General features: G+C 47.7%; 2 protein-coding genes across 2 annotated transcripts in view; both read left to right on the top strand.

The window, feature by feature from the left end:
• Positions 1–13,422, top strand: part of NOP58 (NOP58 ribonucleoprotein) — a 35,900-nt gene extending 22,478 nt beyond the window's left edge. Inside the window, exons 13-15 of the mRNA XM_082242355.1 lie at positions 2,392–2,543; positions 11,251–11,387; positions 13,253–13,422. Coding sequence (XP_082098481.1) covers positions 2,392–2,543; positions 11,251–11,387; positions 13,253–13,312 — 349 coding nt within the window. The 3' untranslated portion in view covers positions 13,313–13,422. The remainder of the gene's footprint in view (positions 1–2,391; positions 2,544–11,250; positions 11,388–13,252) is intronic.
• KIAA2012 overlaps positions 1–20,440 on the top strand; it is a 244,930-nt gene that overhangs the window by 122,021 nt on the left and 102,469 nt on the right. The window lies entirely within an intron of this gene.

Here is a 20,440-nt window from a genome sequence, read left to right as displayed (position 1 = left end):
AGCCCATAGTGGATAGAACACTTGTTTTCTAATACGGTGGCACCTTGGTTCTAAAACTGCTAAAACATACATTTTTAAAGAAACCGGAAGCTTTTTTATTAGGCATTTTAACAATAAGCACCGTATTTTTTGCTCTGTAGGACACACTTTTTCCCCTCCAAAAATGAAGGGGAAATGTGTGTGCGTCCTATGGACCGAATGCAGGATCCTCGGCTTCGCTGCGAGGCGCCTGACCTGGAAGCCGGAGGAGGAACAGAAGGGACTCCTTCTGTTCCTTCTCCCGCTTCGCAGTGGCGCGCCTGTCCAGCGAAGCCGGAGGAGGAACAGAAGGGTCTCCTTCTGTTCCTTCTCCAGCTTCGCTGAAGGGCGCTGCGCCTTCTCCCTCTCTGCGCAGCACCTCTCCTGTGAAGGAGAGGCGCTGCGCAGAGAGAGAGAGAAGGCGCAGCGCCCCTTGAGCAACGCGCCTATCAAGCGAAGCCGGAGGAGGAGCAGAAGGGTCTCCTTCTGTTCCTTCTCCAGCTTCACTGAAGGGCGCTGCGCCTTCTCCCTCTCTGCACAGAGAGAGAAGGCGCAGCGCCCCTTCACCGACGCGCCTGTCCTGGCTTCTGCTTTAGCCCTGCGCAGCCTCTTCGGGCAGGGGGAGCCTTCATCCCGCTGCCCTGAAGAGGCTTGGCGCGGTTATCCCAGAAGCCAGAACAGCCACATGGTATCCCAGAAGCCAGATCCCTCTTGCTGTTCTGGCTTCTGGGGTTCAGAATAAGTTTTTCTTGTTTTCCGCCTCCCAAAACTAGGTGCGCCCTATGGTCTGGTGCGCCCTATGGAGCGAAAAATACGGTATTCCAAAAGAAAATAAAAGAGTGCTTCTGAGACCCTACCTGCCCGTGGACTGTCTCGCCAGAGTGGTGCATGCTCTAGTTATCTCCTGCTTGGACTACTGCAATGCGCTCTACCTACCTTTGAAGGTGACTCGGAAACTACAGCTAATCCAGAATGCGGCAGCTAGACTGGTGACTGGGAGCGGCCGCCGAGACCATATAACACCGGTCTTGAAAGACCTACATTGGCTCCCAGTACGTTTCCGAGCACAATTCAAAGTGCTGGTGTTGACCTTTAAAGCCCTAAACGGCCTCGGCCAGTATACCTGAAGGAGCGTCTCCACCCCCATCGTTCTGCCCGGGCGCTGAGGTCCAGCGCTGAGGGCCTTCTGGCGGTTCCTTCACTGCAAGAAGCGAAGTTACAGGGAACCAGGCAGAGGGCCTTTTCGGTAGTGGCGCCCGCCCTGTGGAACGCCCTCCCATCAGATGTCAAAACGATAAACAACTACCTGACATTCAGAAGACATCTTAAGCCAGCCCTGTTCAGGGAAGTTTTTAATGTATGATATTTTAGTGTTTTTTTGGTTTCTATGGAAGCCGCCCAGAGTGGCTGGGGAAACCCAGCCAGATGGGCGGGGTACAAATAATAAATTATTATTATTATTATTATTTACGCAACAACAGCAGCCAGAATGTTGGAATATTGGAAAAACGAGTTAACACCAACCTTGACTTAACCAAAATGTCAGAACTAATAAGACATCACTCAGGAGACAAGGTTAAAAAAGAATGGGATTACTTTAAAAATTATCTCCAAAATATGGTTCCAATAACAACACTTGTTGTGCCTAGAGTAATTTCACAGATATAAGGGAAATTCCGTGTGTGTTTTTAAATAATTGAATACAGATTACTTAAGTGTAAGAGAAGTGTAGTAGCCAGAAAGAGTTAGAGGGAAGTAAAAAAAACATATAAGGTACTCAAACCGGTTTAGAGGAACAGAAAGAATGTGACTGTAAGGGAAAGAGAGAGAGAAAAGCAGAAATATGAAGGTAACTTCTTTCTAGGAACTTTATATATAGAATATTCAAATTATGGTTTGTACTCCTTAAATGATTTTGTGTATTGGACAAATATCCCCCCCCCCTTTTCTTTGTTTCCTTTTCCTTCTCCTCATTTTGATTTTGGATCGTTGTTGTTGATTGTTTTTCTGTTTGCAAAATTAATACAGCATGCAAACATGTCATATGCGCATATATATATATATATATAAAATACACACACACTATATATATATATATATATTCTTTGTAGCCAGGGCCACAAACAACCACACAATCCTTTGAGAGGCAGAGACGCAAGAGGGCATCAGAGGAGGGAGAAAAGGAAAGAGGGACAGAGGCCAGTGTTGTCCACGGCGCCCTTGACCATCCTTCAAGACATCCCACGGTTCACTGGTTGAAAACCAGTGCCCAAAGTCATTCAGGCTAGGAAAAGATGGGCATGATCTTCGGTTCTTGTGCTTTTTCCTTGCATTTTTTAAAAAACCAAAATAAAACTCCTTTTGTCATTCCAGTGAAGTGAAGACCTACGACCCTTCTGGGGAGTCGACGCTTCCTCCGGTCCCAGGAAAGCGCAAACGTGAATTGGAAGACGAGGAGGAGGAGGAGACGACGACGACAGCAGGCCCAGGAAAAGCAAAGAAGGCGAAAATAGTAGAAATCAAAGGTTAGTTGCCGTGCCTCCGGAATCTCAGTTGCGTCTGAAGTCACTTGATTGGCTTCCACCTCCTTTGTGTAAATGTACTTTTGTAAAATGGTTTCCCTGCCGGCCGTTGGACTCGCCACTATGCTCTCTTTGTGTAGCCTGAAACAAATTTGATGGGCTTCCCAGTCGGCTTGAAAGGTTCCGCAAATCATCTTCCATTCTGCCTCTTCCAAACTTCTGGGAAGAGTGCCTGGCATTTTGTAGCCAAAGCAGCAAGAGCCACATAAAGAAACTTTTTGTGTGTGTGGAGCTGGTATTGGTGGGGAGATCAGTCAGGTTTGGAGAAAGAAAAAAAAACCCTTCTCAGGATAAGTCCCTAAAGCGGGGGGGGGGGGGTGGAGTACCTTCCAAACAGCCCAAAGGAAACTTTTTTAAAAAATAATTTTTATTAATTTTAACATATAAATTATAATACATACAGTGGTGCCCCGCAAGACGAATGCCTCGCAAGACGGAAAACTCGCTAGACGAAAGGGTTTTCCGTTTTGGAGGTGCTTCGCAAAATGAATTTCCTCTGGGCTTGCTTCACAAGACGACAATGTCTTGAGAGTTCCTGCTGGTTTCCCCCCCCCCTTTTTCTAAGCCGCTTATCAGCTCATCTGATCAGCAGATAAGCCGCTAAAAGCCGCTAATAGCGCTAATCCGCTAATCCATCAATGGGCTTGCTTCGCAAGACAAAAAAACCGCTAGACGAAGAGAATCACAGAATGGATTCTTTTTGTCTTGCGAGGCACCACTGTACCACAAAACTTCACAACTTATACAATCTTTTTTTTTTTTTTTTTTTTTGGACTTCCATCAGCACCTCTGACGATCCACCATTTTTGTCACTTCTTGTGCATTTCTTAAATTCATATTGTCTTAACTAACCATCCTCCCTTTTATCCATTTTTGTAATAGTTCCAATAATTCACCTCACAAAACCTCTTGCAAACCTACAAACGTAGTCTGATCATCACAATTACTTTTCAAATAGTCTGTAAATTTACACCAGTCTTCTGTGAATCTCTGGTCCCGCAGATTTCAAATCCTTCCTGTTAGTTTGTCTAGTTCTGCATAGTCCATTAATTTCATCCTCCATTCTTCTTTTGTCGGTAATTCTTCTTGCTTCCATTTTTGTGCCAATAATATTCTTGCTGCCTTCATTGCATATAAAAACATTCTTTCTACTTACAGTCTTTTCTATTTATATTACTTCCTACAATGCCCAGTAAAAAAGCCCAAAGGAAACTCAGTGGAATGGGAGGAACGATAGAACAGAATGGGAGGAAGGGAGACAAAAATCAAATACAGCCGTACCTTGGTTATCGCACGCCTTGGTACTCAGGCGTTTTGGCTGTCGAACACTGCAAACCCGGAAGTGAGTGTTCCGGCTTGCAAACGTTCTTTGGAATTCGAACGTCTGACGGGGCTTCCAATTGGCCGCAGGAGCTTCCTGCAGCCAATTGGAAGCCACGCTTTGGTTTCCGAACGTTTTAGAAGCTGAACAAACTTCCGGAATGGATTCCGTTCAACTTCCAAGGTGCGACTGAAGAGGGATCAAAATAATTCATTGCCTGTTGTGCACAACAGTCTTCCCCCCACCCCTCAATTAAGATGGAGGGGGAAGGGCTCACCCTTCTCTCCCTGCAAAAAATACCCCCAGGACTGGGCACGTTCAGTGGGCAAGGAATGTGATGGGCTGACTTCACTTGCAGAAATGAATTTTCACCTTTTCATTTTAATTGGGACACAGGTGGCGCTGTGGGTTAAACCACAGAGCCTAGGACTTGCCAATCGGAAGGTCAGCGGTTTGAATCCCCGGGACGGGGTGAGCTCTGGTTGCTCAGTCCCTGCTCCTGCCCACCTAGCAGTTCAAAAGCATGTCAAAGTGCAAGTAGATAAATAGGTACCGCTCCAGCGGGAAGGTAAATGGCGTTTCTGTGTGCTGCTCTGGTTCGCCAGAAGTGGCTTAGTCATGCTGGCCACATGACCTGGAAGCTGTACACCGGCTCCCTCAGCCACTAAAGCAAGATGAGCGCCGCAACCCCAGAGTCGGCCACGACTGGACCTAACGGTCAGGGGTACCTTTACCTTTACCTTACCTTCTGGGCTGGGTTTGCCGATCGACTGCTTCAGTGTTTCAATGCTTTACACACACGGTTACCATTATTGCACGTTCACTGAAAGTTAATAGCACAGCTCACTAGAGAGGAAACGAGCTTCACATGCTTGTGAGTATGGAGCTGAAGCTTGCGACGCATTGGTTTTTGTTGTTGGGCTTTTAGGCTCAAAGCCAGCCATGACACTCTCAATAGCTAGCTGGCTTGATTGCTACAAGTGGCAATAATAATAATAATAATAATAATAATTTATTTATATCCCTCCCGCCCTCCTCTTTGGGCTAGAGTTCTGTGAAGAATACCAAAGGAGGGGGTCAGACTGTGCCTTAGCCAAAGGCCTGGCGGAACAGCTCTGTCTTGCAGGCCCTGCAGGAAAATGTCAAGTCCTGCAGAGCCCTAGTCTCTTGTGGCAGAGCGTTCCACCAGATCGGGGCCACAGCCGAAAAAGCCCTGGCTCTGGTTGAGGCCAGTCTAACCTCCCTGTGGCCCGGGACCTCCAAGATGTTTTTGTTTGAAGACCGTAAGGTCCCCCGTGGGACATACCAGGAGGGGCGGTCCCATAGGTACGAGGGTCCTAGGACGTATAGGGCTTTAAAGGTTAAAACCAGCACCTTAAACCTGATCCTGTACTCCACCGGGAGCCAGTGCAGATGATACAGCGCCGGGTGAATGTGATCCCGTAGCGAGAACCCCGTAAGGAGTCTCGCTGCAGCATTCTGCACCCGCTGGAGTTTCTTGGTCAGTCTCAAGGGCAGCCCCATGTAGAGTGAGTTACAATAATCAAGTCTGGAGGTGACTGTTGTGTGGATCACAGTGGCTAGGTCAGGGCGAGAGAGGTAAGGAGCCAACTGCTTAGCTTGGCGGAGATGAAAAAATGCCGCCTTTGTTATAGCTGCAGTCTTTGCCTCCATGGAAAGGGAGGTGTCGAAGATTACACCCAAACTCTTTTTTTTTTTTTTTAATAAAAATTTTATTGGGTTTTCACAATTTATATAAACACACACAATACACAATACAGACATACAAACACAAAAATAAACATGTATAATTTCAAATCCTTTTTTTCTTGAAACATATTTCACCGACCTCCCCATACCTCCCCTTTCTGCATTCCAATTCCAAAATTTATTTCAGCAAATCCTCGATTACACCCAAACTCTTTAACGGACACTAATTGCACCCCCGCAAGAGATGGGAGTTACCCCCCCCCCCCAGATCCCATATCATCCCGACCCAGCCAAAGGACCTCTGTCTTCGAAGGATTTAACTTCAACCGACTCCCACGTAACCATCCAGCCACAGCTTCCAAACATCTGATCAGTGTGTCTGGGGCCGAGTCAGGATGGCCGTCCATCAACAGATAGAGTTGGGTGTCATCAGCATAGGAAAAGGCTCCTAGCCCAAAGGAGCTTGCGAAGAAGAAAAGTCATTATCTAGTCTGAGTTTTCTCATTTAGAACTCTGTTAAGGAACAGCCACCCTGCATCCCGGTTTGCCGTGCAGATAACTACATATCTGGAGTGACTGCATGCAAAGCAGGAAGGCAGGATACGTGCTTTTTAAAGAATTCCCCATGTCGGAACGAGTGCTGAGTCCACACCCACCCACTGTCCTCTAAATCTCCACGGCGATGGTCTGTTCAGTTTCACAATTCTCCCTCTCTTGACAGATTGCCAAAGCCTGAGGCTTTCGTTTTTGTTGCCTGAAAACGTCCTTTTTTAGTGGAGTTTTGTAGCTTTGGTACTCAGAATGCTATGTGTTGCCCGCTTCTCGGCCTTTTGGCTAAGATCAAGTGTAGTATCTATGTGTTGCCCGCAGTCCTCCGGGCTAAAAGAGATGGCTGTTTTCCCTCCAAAGGCTCTTTATTCATAAGTGGGTCTAATAGAATAGGGGGCAGTGTTTGTCAAAAGACAGAACGGTATAGTCCAAAATATTGTATACCAACTTAATTCTTATTTATATTAATACAGTGGTGCCCCGCAAGACGAATGCCTCGCAAGACGGAAAACTCACTAGACGAAAGAGTTTTCCGTTTTGGAGGTGCTTCGCAAAATGAATTTCCTATGGGCTTGCTTCGCAAGACGAAAATGTCTTGCGAGTTCCTGCTGGTTTTTTTCCCTCCCCCCCCTTTCTAAGCCGCTTATCAGCTGATCCGATCAGCAGATAAGCCTCTAAAAGCCGCTAATAGCGCTAATCCACTAATCCTTCAATGGGCTTGCTTCTCAAGACGAAAAAACCGCTAGACGAAGAGAATCACAGAACGGATTCTTTTCATCTTGCGAGGCACCACTGTATATTCCTTCAAATGGAGTCTGAGCTGAATTGGGGGAACATAAGAAGACGGTTTGAGCATATTACTGTGATCCTGGTCTAACTGCACTGGCCACCAGTTAGTTTCCGGGCCCAATCCAAAGTGCTGGTTTTGACCTATAAAGCCATAAGCGGCTCAGGACCGCAATACTTTTAAGGACCGCCTCTTTCCATATGTACCTACCCGGACCCTGAGATCATCTTCTGAGGCCTTCCTTTGTGTGCTGACTCCTTGAGAGGTCCGAAGGGTGGCAGTGCAAGAACAGGGCCTTCTCTGCAGTGGCTCCCCATCTGTGGAATGCTCTCCCCAGCGAAGTTTGCCTGGCGCCTTCATTATACACTTTTAGGCGCCAGGCAAAAACGTTCCTTTTTAACCAGGCCTTTGGTTGACCTGATTTACATCCTATGCCCTTTTAAAATGTGTGTGTTTTTTTTTGGGGGGGGGCTATTGGGTTGTTGTTTTTTATTTTTACTATGTTTTTTGTAGTGTTATATCTTGACTTTATTCTGTGAACCACCCTGAGACCCGGTGTATAGGGCGGTATATAAATTCAATAAATTCTTCTTCTTCTTTATTTCTTACATTTATATACCAACTTTATCTTCCAAGGATCTCAAGGTGGTGTACATGGTGTACAGAAGGCCAAGGGCCTTCTGACGGTTCCCTCATTGCGAGAAATAAGGTTACAGGGAACCAGACAGAGGGCCTTCTCGGTGGTGGCGCCCCCCCTGTGGAACACCCTCCCTTCAGATGTGAATGCAATAAGCAGCTATCCTATCTTTAAAAGACATCTGAAGGCAGCCCTGTTCAGGGAAGTTTTTAACATTTAACGCTGTATTGTTTTTAATACTTGATTGGGAGCCGCCCAGAGTGGCTGGGGAAACTCAGCCAGGTGGGCGGGGTATAAATATATTATTATTATTATTATTATTATTATTATTATTATTATTCCTCCTCCCCATTTCACAAGAATCCTGTGAGGAAGGTTAGGGTAAGAGACAGTGACTGGCCCAAGGTTACCCAGTAAGCTTCATGGCTGAGAAGAATCCATATCAGGTTTAGTACAGTCTACACTGACTGGCGGACGCGGGTGGCGCTGTGGGCTAAAGCCTCAACGCCTAGGGCTTGCCGATCGAAAGGTCGGCGGTTCGAATCCCCGCGGCGGGGTGCGCTCCCGCTGCTCGGTCCCAGCGCCTGCCCACCTAGCAGTTCGAAAGCACCCCCGGGGGCAAGTAGATAAATAGGTACCGCTTACCAGCGGGAAGGTAAACGGCGTTCCGTGTGCTGCGCTGGCTCGCCAGAGCAGCGTTGTCACGCTGGCCACGTGACCCGGAAGTGTCCCCGGACAGCGCTGGCCCCCGGCCAATAGATGTGAGATGGGCGCACAAACCCCAGAGTCTGTCAAGACTGGCCCGTTCGGGCAGGGGTACCTTTACCTTTACCTTACACTGACTGGCAGTGACTGTACAGGATTTTAGGTGGGTCTTTCCCAGTCCTGCCTGGAAATGCTAGGGATGGGAGCTTGGGACCCTTCGGCTTGCAAGACAGAAGCTCTTCTCCTGAGCTGCAGCCATCCCTAACGCTAGATCCCCCTGGAATGTTAAGTTTCTGCTTTCTTCTGCACCTTGAATGCCGCTGTGATTTAAAACCTTTACCCGGAAGCCATGTCAGTGCTTGAGGTTTCTTTTTTTACAGTGGTGCCCCGCAAGACGAATGCCTCGCAAGACGGAAAACCCGCTAGACGAAAGGGTTTTCCGTTTTGGAGGTGCTTCGCAAAACGAATTTCCTATGGGCTTGCTTCGCAAGACGAAAATGTCTTGCGAGTTCCTGCGGGTTTTTTTCCCTTCCCCCCCCTTTTTCCCAAGCCGCTAAGCCGCTTATCAGCTGATCCTAAGCCGCTTATCAGCTGATCCGCTAAGCCGCTTAACAGCTAAGCCGCTAAACCGCTTATCAGCTGATCCGCTAAGCCGCTTATCAGCTGATCCGCTAAGCCACTAATAGCGCTGATCCGCTAAGCCGCTAATGGGCTTGCTTCGCAAGACGAAAAAACCGAAAGACGAAGAGACTCGCGGAACGGGTTCTTTTCGTCTTGCGAGGCACCACTGTATGTGTGTGTGTGTGTGTGTGTGTGTGTGTGTGTGTATATAATTTTTATTAAGTTTTCCATTTTAACAGTCTAATCAAATCACATTGAATATTCCAAATTATACAAATGCATATCATAAAGTCCAAATATTTTGCCAAATTATAAATTTTTGTTGGGGCTTCCCATGCTTCAAGTTCAGTGGGGTTCCAATCATCTTACGTTTCTACTGCCTTGAGTTTCCAATAGTTCCTTCTTTAAATCCTCCTGTTGTTATCCTTCCTTCTTTCATGGCCTCTGAGTTGTTTCCACAGGCGAGTTGAAGTGAACAATAATATACTTCTGTGTGAAATTTGTATGACTCTCCTTTTTTTTTTTTTGCACCTTTTTATTATTTGCAGTATGTCCTCACACGCTGGTGTTTATGCCGAATCAATCCAAAAGTCCTTCTCTAGTAGCAGACGCCATCTTCTCTTAGTTCCAATGAAATCTAAGCGTTTGCTCATTAATTTTCCCAGGCAGGTTGCATCAGGAGGTTTGCCAAATCGGACTTGAAGTACAGATATAATAACAAATTAAGAGCTCGCCTCCCCCTATGACTATTTATCTCTAAAACTCGGTCTATCCCATAATGTCGGTTCCCAATTAAATAGTGCGTCACAGGAGAGTCTTTTGTCTTCTTCCAAATATTTCAAAGAACGAAGGCTTTAGTTAGTATTATTGTTTCCACAGTTTATATTTTTTTATCTCACTTGCTGTAAGTAATGTAGACGGTTCTTCTGTCAGTGCTTGAGGTTTCAGACCTGATGGTTCATCTCTCCCCATATGAACCAACCCTTAGATCATCATCATAGAAGAGTGACTAGTGGGGTGCCACAGGGTTCTGTCTTGGGCCCGGTCTTATTCAACATCTTTATCAACGACTTGGATGATGGACTCAAGGGCATCCTGATCAAATTTGCAGATGACAACAAACTGGGAGGGGTGGCTAACACCCCAGAGGACAGGATCACATTTGAAAACGACCTTGACAGATTAGAGAACTGGGCAAAAACAAACAAGATGAATTTTAACAGGGAGAAATGTAAAGTATTGCACTTGGGCAAAAAAAATTGAGAGGCACAAATACAAGATGGGGGACACCTGGCTTGAGAGCAGTACATGTGAAAAGGATCTAGGAATCTTGGTTGACCACAAACATGACATGAGCCAACAGTGTGACGAGGCAGCTAAAAAAGCCAATGCAATTCTGGGCTGCATCAATAGGAGTATAGCATCTAGATCAAGGGAAGTAATAGTGCCACTGTATTTTGCTCTGGTCAGACCTCACCTGGAGTACTGTGTCCAGTTCTGGGCACCACAGTTCAAGAAGGACACTGACAAACTGGAACGTGTCCAGAGGAGGGCAACCAAAATGGTCAAAGGCCTGGAAAACGATGCCTTATGAGGAACGGCTAAGGGAGCTGGGCATGTTTAGCCTGGAGAAGAGGAGGTTAAGGGGTGATATGATAGCCATGTTCAAATATATAAAAGGATGTCACATAGAGGAGGGAGAAAGGTTGTTTTCTGCTGCTCCAGAGAAGCGGACACAGAGCAATGGATCCAAACTACAAGAAAGAAGATTCCACCTAAACATTAGAAAGAACTTCCTGACAGTAAGAGCTGTTTGACAGTGGAATTTGCTGCCAAGGAGTGTGGTGGAGTCTCCTACTTTGGAGGTCTTTAAGCAGAGGCTTGACAACCATATGTCAGGAGTGCTCTGATGGTGTTTCCTGCTTGGCAGCGGGTTGGACTCGACGGCCCTTGTGGTCTCTTCCAACTCTATGATCTGAGGCCCTTCTTCGTGCGCCCCCTCCATGAGAGGTCCAGAGGGTGGCAACACGAGAACAGGGCCTTTTCTGCGGTGGCTCCCCATTTGTGGAATCCTCTCCCCGGGGAGGTTCTACTGATGCCTTCATTATACACCTTTAGGTGCCAGCTGAAAACTGTTCCTCTTCCAGGTGTTTGGCTGGTTGGCATTTTTAAAAGTGTCGCGGGGGAGGGATTATTAGTTTGTTTTTGTTCTTACTTTTAACACGCATTTTGTTTTGTTTTCATATTGTATGTTAATGTCGCGGACCTCCCTGAGATCTGCAGGTTAAGGATACAGTAATAATAATAATTTTCCCCATAGTGGAAGAAGAGGCAGAAGAGGAGGAACCCGTCAAGAAGAAAAAGAAGAAGAAGGAGAAAAAGATGAAAGCTCAGGAAGAAGCTGCTTGGGTAGAGGATGAGGAGGAAGAAGAACCATCAACTAGCATTTCAGTCGAGGTAAGATGCTTCAAATCGTCCAAGATGACATATGCTGCTGTAGTGAAAACTTGTGGCAGCTGCACGTCCATAATTCGTTTTGTCAGTCGCTTGCTGGAAGGTTGAATGAACATGGGCACACCAGGAATGCTTACTGTTTGAATTGCAGGAGTTAAAAAACCTCCATGATCTGGATCATGGATAGGCAGACTAAGGCCCTGGGGCCGGATCCGGCCCAATCGCCTTCTCAATCCAGTCCCCGGACGGTCCGGGAATCAGCATGTTTTTACATAAGTAGAATGTGTGCTTTTATTTAAAATGCATCTCAGGCTTATTTGTGGGCCATAGGAATTTGTTCCCCCCCCCAAAAAAAACACACAAAAACCCAAACAACAGTATTTTTCGCTCTATAAGACTCACTCTCCTCTCGGCCCCCCCCCAAAAAAGTAAGGGGAAATGTGTGTGCGTCTTATGGAGCAAATGCAGGCGGGAGGCTCTGCTCAGCGCTCCCTTTAAAGAGCCGCATGGAGCATGTGTGCGGCTCTTGGGGGCTTTTCCCTGAGTGTACGCTCCGTGCACTCTTTAAAGAGAGCGCGGCTCTTGGGGGAGCCTTCATCCCGCTGCCCAGGAGAGGCTGCCCCAAGCTATCCCGGAAGCCAGAACAGCAAGAGGCTATGCCAGAAGCCAGATCCCTCTTGCTGTTCTGGCTTCTGCGGTTCAGAATATTTTTTTCCTTGTTTCCCTCCTCCAAAAAATACGGTCCCCCCCCCCCAAGGTCTGAGGGACAGTGGACCGGCCCCCTGCTGAAAAAGTTTGCAGGCCTCTGATCTGGAAAGTCAGAGCATGGGGGGGGCAGCGCTTTTCCTAAATACCTTGATGCATCTTTCAGAATTGCGTGGAGCCAGCCCTCATGAAAAAAGACAATTCCCTTCTTATGTACCCTGTAAAGGTAAAGGGACCCCTGACCATTAGGTCCAGTCGTGACCGACTCTGGGGTTGCGGCTCTCATCTCGCTTTACTGGCCAAGGGAGCTGGCGTACAGCTTCTGGGTCATGTGGCCAGCATGACTAAGCCGCTTCTGGCGAACCAGAGCAGCGCATAGAAACGCCGTTTACCTTCCCGCTGGAGCGGTACCTATTTATCTACTTGCACTTTGATGTGCTTTCGAACTGCTAGGTTGGCAGGAGCAGGGACCGAGCAACGGGAGCTCACCCCGTCGTGGGGATTTGAACCGCCGATCTTCTGATCGGCAAGCCCTAGGCTCTGTGGTTTAACCTACAGCGCCACCCACGTCCCTTTTATGTACCCTGTAGCCATGTCTTATTCCACAACCCTCCAACCTCTCGTTCTGCAGAGCCGTTCAAGGCTTTGACGAACCAGAGAGCTCTTGCCGGGGCAGAAACGACCCTCTTCAGCCTCATGTGCGTCACAAGCCGCATGCGTTGACATGCATGCACTCGGCGTCGCATAGCAGCGGCCCGGTCCCAGTGGCGCAGTTCCGAGGAGGAGCTATTTTGGAAGCAGGTGTGGCCCACGCTGCTGCGTTTTGATTGGCGAGCATCTTGCCTCCATTTAAACTTCTCCGTAAATGGAGGGAGAAGGGCTTTGTTCTGCTGAGATGCTTAGAGATGAAAGCTTCTCTTCTCTTGCTGAGTGCTGTTGACTCATTTCATTAGGGTCATATCGATGGTAACCATGGATTCCTGTGGTTCTCGTGAGCCTCTCTGTCTAAAGAGATTAGCAAAGAGGGAGCAGAATAGGACCGTGCCTCTGCTGCTCGCATCTCAAAGGAAAAACCCTTAGATGCAAATCAATCTTCCTAATTTTGGATTTTGTATATTTCATAATTGGGAGTAGAGGGGTAACAACGCTTATTCTTTTTCCAGACTTCAGAGAAGAAGAAGAAAAAGAAAAAGAAGATTAAAGAGGAGCCGGAAGATGATTAAGAGGAAGAAACCACAATCTCCCTGGGGATGGCGTCTACGTGGTTTTGGAGACAGCTGCCCCAAAAATGTAATTTGCCCCACAATTAGGCAAGGCCGACAAATTCTTCCCACTTTCTCAGTTTTTTAGTCTGAACAGCAAATTTAATCTCTTCTCTGATGATTATTTGTAATACTAACAAACTGCTTTGAGAGTTTGCCTGTATCTAAAAAGCAATATTATACATGTTTGAAAACCAGTAACATTTTCCAACAGCAGGACTCCTTTATCTTCCTTCAGTATAAATTTTTAGAACACACTGAGTCTGAAAAGAACAATACTTTTGTGTGTGTGTGTGTGTGTACGTGTACATACATGGATGTTTCTTTCCAGTTAGCTGAAATTCTACTTAAAGGTAAAGGGACCCCTGACCATTAGGTCCAGTTGTGACCAACTCTGGGGTTGTGGCGCTCATCTTGCTTTATTGGCCAAGGGAGCCGGCGTACAGCTTCCGAGTTATGTGGCCAGCATGACTAAGCCACTTCTGGCGAACCAGAGCAGCGCACGGAAACGCCGTTTACCTTCCCGCCGGAGTGGTACCTATTTATCTGCTTGCACTTTGACGTGCTTTCGAACTGCTAGGTTGGCAGGAGCAGGGACTGAACAACGGGAGCTCATCCCGTCGCGGGGATTTGAACCACTGACTTTCTGATCGGCAAGCCCTAGGCTCTGGTTTAACCCACAACGCCACCCGTGTCCCTCTGAAATTCTACTTACTTTTTTTAAATTTCATGAAATATACTGAGGGACCTTGGGGGTGAAAGGGGAAGCCATCTAGCAAATAGGCCAGGATGCAGTTTATACTCGGTTTGTGGTGAAACCACTGGGATTGGGTTAACGCTTGCTAGCACCTGGGAAGGCAGAAAAAGGGAATAGCCAATTTCTGGAGTTCCACCTGGTTCTATAGACTTCTCCCCCAGATTATCTCCTGTCTTTGCCCAAGACTGGACTTTTTGTCATAGCAAACGCCAGGACACCATAGTTCTTCACCAGATATCTTACAAACCATGAGGAGGGAACAGACAGCCTTCACTCAACCTCACTGAAAGGGCTCTTGTGTTTTTTTCCCTTTCCATCCTTTTGCTTTCCAGGGTTTGGAGGGAAATTAGAAAGAACAGTGGGGGGGGGTGGCCCTCCAGATGTTGAACTACAACTCCCATGATCCCCGACCATCTGCTAGGTTGGCTGGAGCTGATGGGAATTGGAGTCTCACCAACTCCACCCCTGCAGATTGGGTGGGGAGCAACTTTCTTCAAACGGAGTGAAGCTAAGCCTTCGCTCTTAAGCTTGCTCAGGAGACACAAGGGGCAAGAACATTCCCCCAGAGTCTAAAGTGTCTCCTGTGAGTGGTGGCATACTCCAAGCACCACAGCCACACTTTTACAAAAAAATAAAATAAAATACTGTTTCCAAACAGCTGGTTTTCTTTCTTTGTACAGTAGTACCTCGGGTTAAGGGATGCGGCTGGCGCTTTGGGTTAAACCACAGAGCCTGGGACTTGCTTATCAGAAGGTCAGCAGTTCGAATCCCCACGACGGGGTGAGCTTCCGTTGTTCGGTCCCTGCTCCTGCCAACCTAGCACTTCGAAAGCATGTCAAAGTGCAAGTAGATAAATAGGTACCGCTCCGGCGGGAAGGTAAACGGCATTTCCGTGTGCTGCTCTGGTTCGCCAGAAGTGGCTTAGTCATACTGGCCACATGACCTGGAAGCTGTACGCCGGCTCCCTTGGCCAATAAAGCAAGATGAGCGCCGCAGCCCCAGAGTCGGTCACGACTGGACCTAATGGTCAGGGGTCCCTTTACCTTTACCTTACCTCGGGTTAAGAACTTAATTTGTTCTGGAGGTCTGTTCTTAACCTGAAGCTGTTCTTTACCTGAAGCATCACTTTAGCTAATGGGGCCTCCTGCTGCCACCACGCCGCCGGAGCACAATTTCTGTTCTCATCCTGAAGCAAAGCTCTTAACCCAAGGTACTATTTCTGGGTTAGCGGAGTCTGTAACCTGAAGCGTCTGTAACCCGAGGTACCACTGTAATTTGTAGTTTTAGATCCAGGAAATGGTGACTTAAGACAACAGGCTTCAACACACACTTGCTGAATAATCTGAAGGAAGTAAAAGGCCCTTACGTCAACCATCAACAATGATAGAAAGATACTCAGATAAGCACACATGCAAAAAGATAACGTTGCCTTTTCGTTTAACAAATGGAGGAACTTCTCTCGTGATTTGGCCAGACTCCGTAGCTGCCAGACCCAACCCATGTGCCAAGTTACCATTTGTTTCCCAGAATGACGTGTGACCTTTGGGGAAACTGGTTAGCATGACCCAATCCTTCCTGCAAGAACAGCAGTTCCCAGACATTTTATTATGTAACACCTCTCTGTGCTGAACTAACCGCTCTGCTATTTGCTCTGTCAGCCCCAGCCAACATGGGCAAAGGTCAGAGATGATGGGCAATGTGAGTTCCAACAACCACTTGGAGGGCACCAAGTTGGGGAAGCTCACCCTGTGGAGTAGAGTAGGGGTAGCATTGTGTGAGCGTCTCCAGAGGTTGTTGGACTTCTCCCATCAGTGTGTCCATGGTTCCCCCTTCCAACTTGGTAGGACCCCAGTCTAATGGAAGCTGGTGAAACTTGGACCTGAGGGAGTAACTAGGAGGTCACAAGGGAGAAGAGAGTGATGGGAGAAGGATGTTGTAATATTAAGTCAACCACGCTCTGACCTTGTTTCCCTGTTAAGGGAGGAGCTCAGTGCAGTGTACCCATAATAATAATAATAATAATATTTATTTATTTATTCATTCATTCATTCATTCATTCATTCCCCGCCCATCTTGCTGGGTTTCCCCAGCCACTCTGGGCAGCTTCCAACAAAACACTAAGATACAATAACCTACTAAACATTAAAAGCTTCCCTAAACAGGATTGCCTTTAGATGTCTTCTAAAAGTCTGGTAGTTATTTTTCTCTTTGACATCTGGTGGGAGGGCGTTCCACAGGGCGGGGGCCACTACTGAGAAAGCCCTCTGCCTGGTTCCCTGTAACTTGTAGTGGGCAGAGGACTGCAGGCAGCAGACATCATTCCCCAAAATAAAATTATAGTAATGACCCCGCTGTCATATAGTGAGCTTCATGGCTGGGTGAGGTTTTGAACCCAGGTCTCCCAGGCCCTAGCCCAATAGCCCTATCGCCAAACCTAGGGACGTGGCGAGTCCCTGTGACATGGTGAGCTCCCATTGCTCTGTCCCAGCTTCTGCCAACCTAGCAGTTCGAAAGCATGCCAGTGCAAGTAAATAAATAGGTACCATTGCGGTGGGAAGATAAATGGCGTTTCCATTCGCTCCGTCATGGTGTCCCATTGCACTAGAAGTGGTTTAGTCCTTCTGGCCACACGACACGGAAAGCTGTCTGCGGACAAACGTCGGCTCCCTCAGCCTGAAAGCGAGATGAGCGCTGCAACCCCATAGTTGCCTTTGACTGGACTTAACCGTCCAGGGGTTTTTTTTACCGTTGAACCTGTACACTGCAGCTTCTTTATAAATCAAAACACAATATTAATTACCCTTTTGTTTCTCAGAGCTCTTCCAACAATTGATGTCATCAAGTATCACTGGCACATGGCAGGGCGGAATGGAAGTGGCGCTAGGATGAGGCGGCAGGAAAGTTGGGGAAACTTTGGGGGCGGTGATGACAGTTCAGGTGTGTGTCCACCTGGGGTAAAAGTAAAGTAAAGGGACCCCTAACCATTAGGTCCAGTCGTGACCGACTCTAGGGTTGCGGCGCTCATCTCGTTTTATTGGCCAAGGGAGCCGGTGTACAGCTTCCGGGCCATGTGGCCAGCATGACTAAGCCGCTTCTCGCGAACCAGAGCAGTGCGTGGAAACGTCGTTTACCTTCCCGCCGGAGTGGTACCTATTTATCTACTTGCACTTGGACGTGCTTTCGAACTGCTAGGTTGGCAGGAGCAGGGACCGAGCAATGGGAGCTCACCCCGTCGCGGGGATTCGAACCGCCAACCTTCTGATCGGCAAGCCCTAGGCTCAGTGGTTTAACCCACAGCGCCACCCGCGTCCCCCCACCTGGGGTAAACCACGGCAAACTCTTGATTCCGACATTTAAAATCCTACTTGCGGTCTGTGAGACACGCTACTTATTAAGTCTCGAGAGAGGTTCTGTGCGGAAGCTTTTTGCACCTTGAAGATCTAGATTGTTGCAGAATACAGTGGTACCTCAGGTTAAGAACTTAATTCGTTCTGGAGGTCCGTTCTTAACCTGAAACTGTTCTTAACCTGAAGCACCACTTTAGCTAATGGGGCCTACTGCGTGATTTCTGTTCTCATCCTGAAGCAAAGTTCTGAACCCGAAGTGCTAATTCTGGGTTAGCGGAGTCTGTAACCTGAAGCGTATGTAACCCGAGGTACCAGTGTAGTTTTTGGGGACACCCACCCACACCCAGCCTAATGACAAAGCGATGCCTTGAAGTCTGGAAGACAGGCAGCTATTTATGAAGCACTGGGTGCATCACCATAACACGGTAGAGATAAAGTGAGTGCTCCGTAAGTGCGTTGCAACACACCATGAAGCAATCGTGGGCTGCTGTACGACAAGTATGTTTTACTGTCTGGCTCAGTCCGCCTCTTTAGGTAAGCAGAAGGAGAAATAGCTTTGAGGACTTTGTTTCCCTGTGTTCTGATTAGATTGACAGAGCCAGGGTGGTAGAACACAAAGGCAGGGGAGAGAAGGATCAATCACTTCTCTAGAGATGGGAGGATCTCTGCATTTCTGTTATCTTCATTCCTCCCCAACCCATAAATCTTAATTTTTTCACATTTCTGCTGCAATTTTCTGAGTGCCCAGGCCTGTGCTTCCCTCACTCAGGAGCCCAGTTGTGTCACCCTTGGCCTGCCAAACTGGCAGCCTCTCACCTTTCTTCTTCCTTGTGGAGTGTTCCCTCAGCCTCCTCTCTGCCCTTTCCTTGAGGGTGCCGCAGGACACGCACACACACCGGTCTCCGAGCCGCCTCAGCTCCTGGCAACCAGGACCCCCTGGCCAGCCCCAGAGGCACCATTTGCCTGCGGAGCTTATAGCCAGGGCTGCTGCAACAAACAGCTGTGCAAGCCTTTGGGAGGCAGAGATGGGAGAGGGCATTGGAAGAGGGAGGGGAGGGAAGAAAGAGGGACAGAGGCCAGTGTTGCCCGCTGTGCCCCTGACCATCATTCAAGGCACCCCAGGGTGGCACGGCACATGGGTTGAAAAATCAGTGCAGTATTTGGAGGGACGCAAGTGAGAAACGTGCTAAGAGGAAGGCACACTTGGCAAATTCACACCGTGATGAGCTCCCACCTGATAACCAATGTCCCCACTGTGGAAGGATGTGTGGATCCAGAATTGTCCTCCACAGTCACTTATGAACTCACTGTTATAACCGTTCAGGAGCACCTTAAAGGTAAAGGTACCCCTGACTATTAGGTCCAGTCATGGACGACTCTGGGGTTGCAGCGCTCATCTCACTTTATTGGCCAAGGGAGCCGGTGTACAGCTTCCGGGTCATGTGGCCAGCACTACTAAGCCGCTTCTGGGGAACCAGAGCAGCGCACTGAAACGCCGTTTACCTTCCCGCCAGAGCGGTACCTATTTATCTACTTGCACTTTGAGGTGCTTTCAAACTGCTAGGTGGGCAGGAGCAGGGACCGAGCAACGGGAGCTCACCCCATTGTGGGGATTTGAACCTCCGACCTTCCGATCAGCAAGCTGATTTAGACCACAGCGCCACCCGCTTGGTATCTGAAGAAGTGTGCATGCGCACAAAAGCTCATACCAATAACAAACTTAGGTGCTACTGGAAGGATTTTTTTTATTTTGTTTCGACTATGGCAGACCAACACGGCTACCTACCTATATGTGAAAACCATGTTTATGGAAGACAATCTTAACTCGGCTACAAGTGATCGCCAAAGGAGAAGAAGACTCCACTGTGCCTCAGTGTATCTGAAATGCCCAAATAGAATAATAGAATCAAGGAACTGTAGAGATGGATGGGTCCCGAGGGTCATCTAGTCCACCCCCCTGCAACACAGGAATTTCAACACACAATCCCCCCCATCCAATTTGAAACCATACCGGACCCTGCTTAGCTTTGCAAATGTGCTAACAGCTTTACTCGCTGCTCCGCTAGGAGATAGGAAGCAGCAGCTTCTATGGAACTGTAAGAGCAAAACAACTAAACTCAATCAAGGTTACTATGGTTACTCCCAGACTTTGAACTAATAAAGGGTTAATGACGAAAAGAGTTTGTATGAACAAAAAAAAACCACCCAATGTTGCGCTTGAAGCCATTTGGCATGAGCTATTAAGAGAACTGACTAAGCTGTTATTTATTGGCAGGCCTAATAAACTTATCCGGAGAGCCAGAGAAATGGAATGCCTGTAATGAAATCTATATAGCTTCTTGACTTTCTGTATCTCTCCCTGTTAACAACATTACTGGCCTGAGACCTGTTTATTAGGTCCTGCAAGTTTAGGTCTCTGAGGAGCTCACACGGCACTATGTGTGGTAAGGGACTGATGGTTTTCCAAGCCTGGTGCATCCTGAAATAGCATTTCATGTTCTTCAAAGCCTGATCTGGACTTGCCACTGCCTTCCTTTATGTTAACATTCTTATATCATTCACATATTCAAGAGTTAGGATCCACAACAGAACTTAGAAACCCCTTCCCACTCCATGGATTTTTAAAAAACCCAGCTCCAGGTATTTCTGGATAACACCAATTTTCTGGGTCTGAACAAGCAGCTTTGATTGCGTGTCGAGACCCCGCAGCCACCCCCTCATTGGAAATAACTCACACAAGGAGACGGATATTAGGTTTATGTTACTGGGCAAATTTTGGCCACAACTTTATTGAAATTACAGAATGTGAGCGGTATTGGCTTAGGCATTGATTGGACCTGACTATATCTGACTCCTGCCCATTGTGCAGGAAGTCCAGTAAGGGTAAGCCACCGTTAGGGGGAGCTGTCGATGTGAACCAACTCAAGCTCCCCCTGGTGTTTCCGTTGGGGTCGTGTCAAGGCCTTAGCCCGCCAGCCAGGCTTC

The sequence above is a fragment of the Podarcis vaucheri genome (assembly GCF_965113315.1).
Source record: "Podarcis vaucheri genome assembly, contig: SUPER_1_unloc_1, whole genome shotgun sequence".
Lineage (NCBI taxonomy): Eukaryota > Metazoa > Chordata > Lepidosauria > Squamata > Lacertidae > Podarcis > Podarcis vaucheri.
Note: the sequence above shows the minus strand (reverse complement) of the source record. Positions and strands in the feature narration are given on the sequence as shown.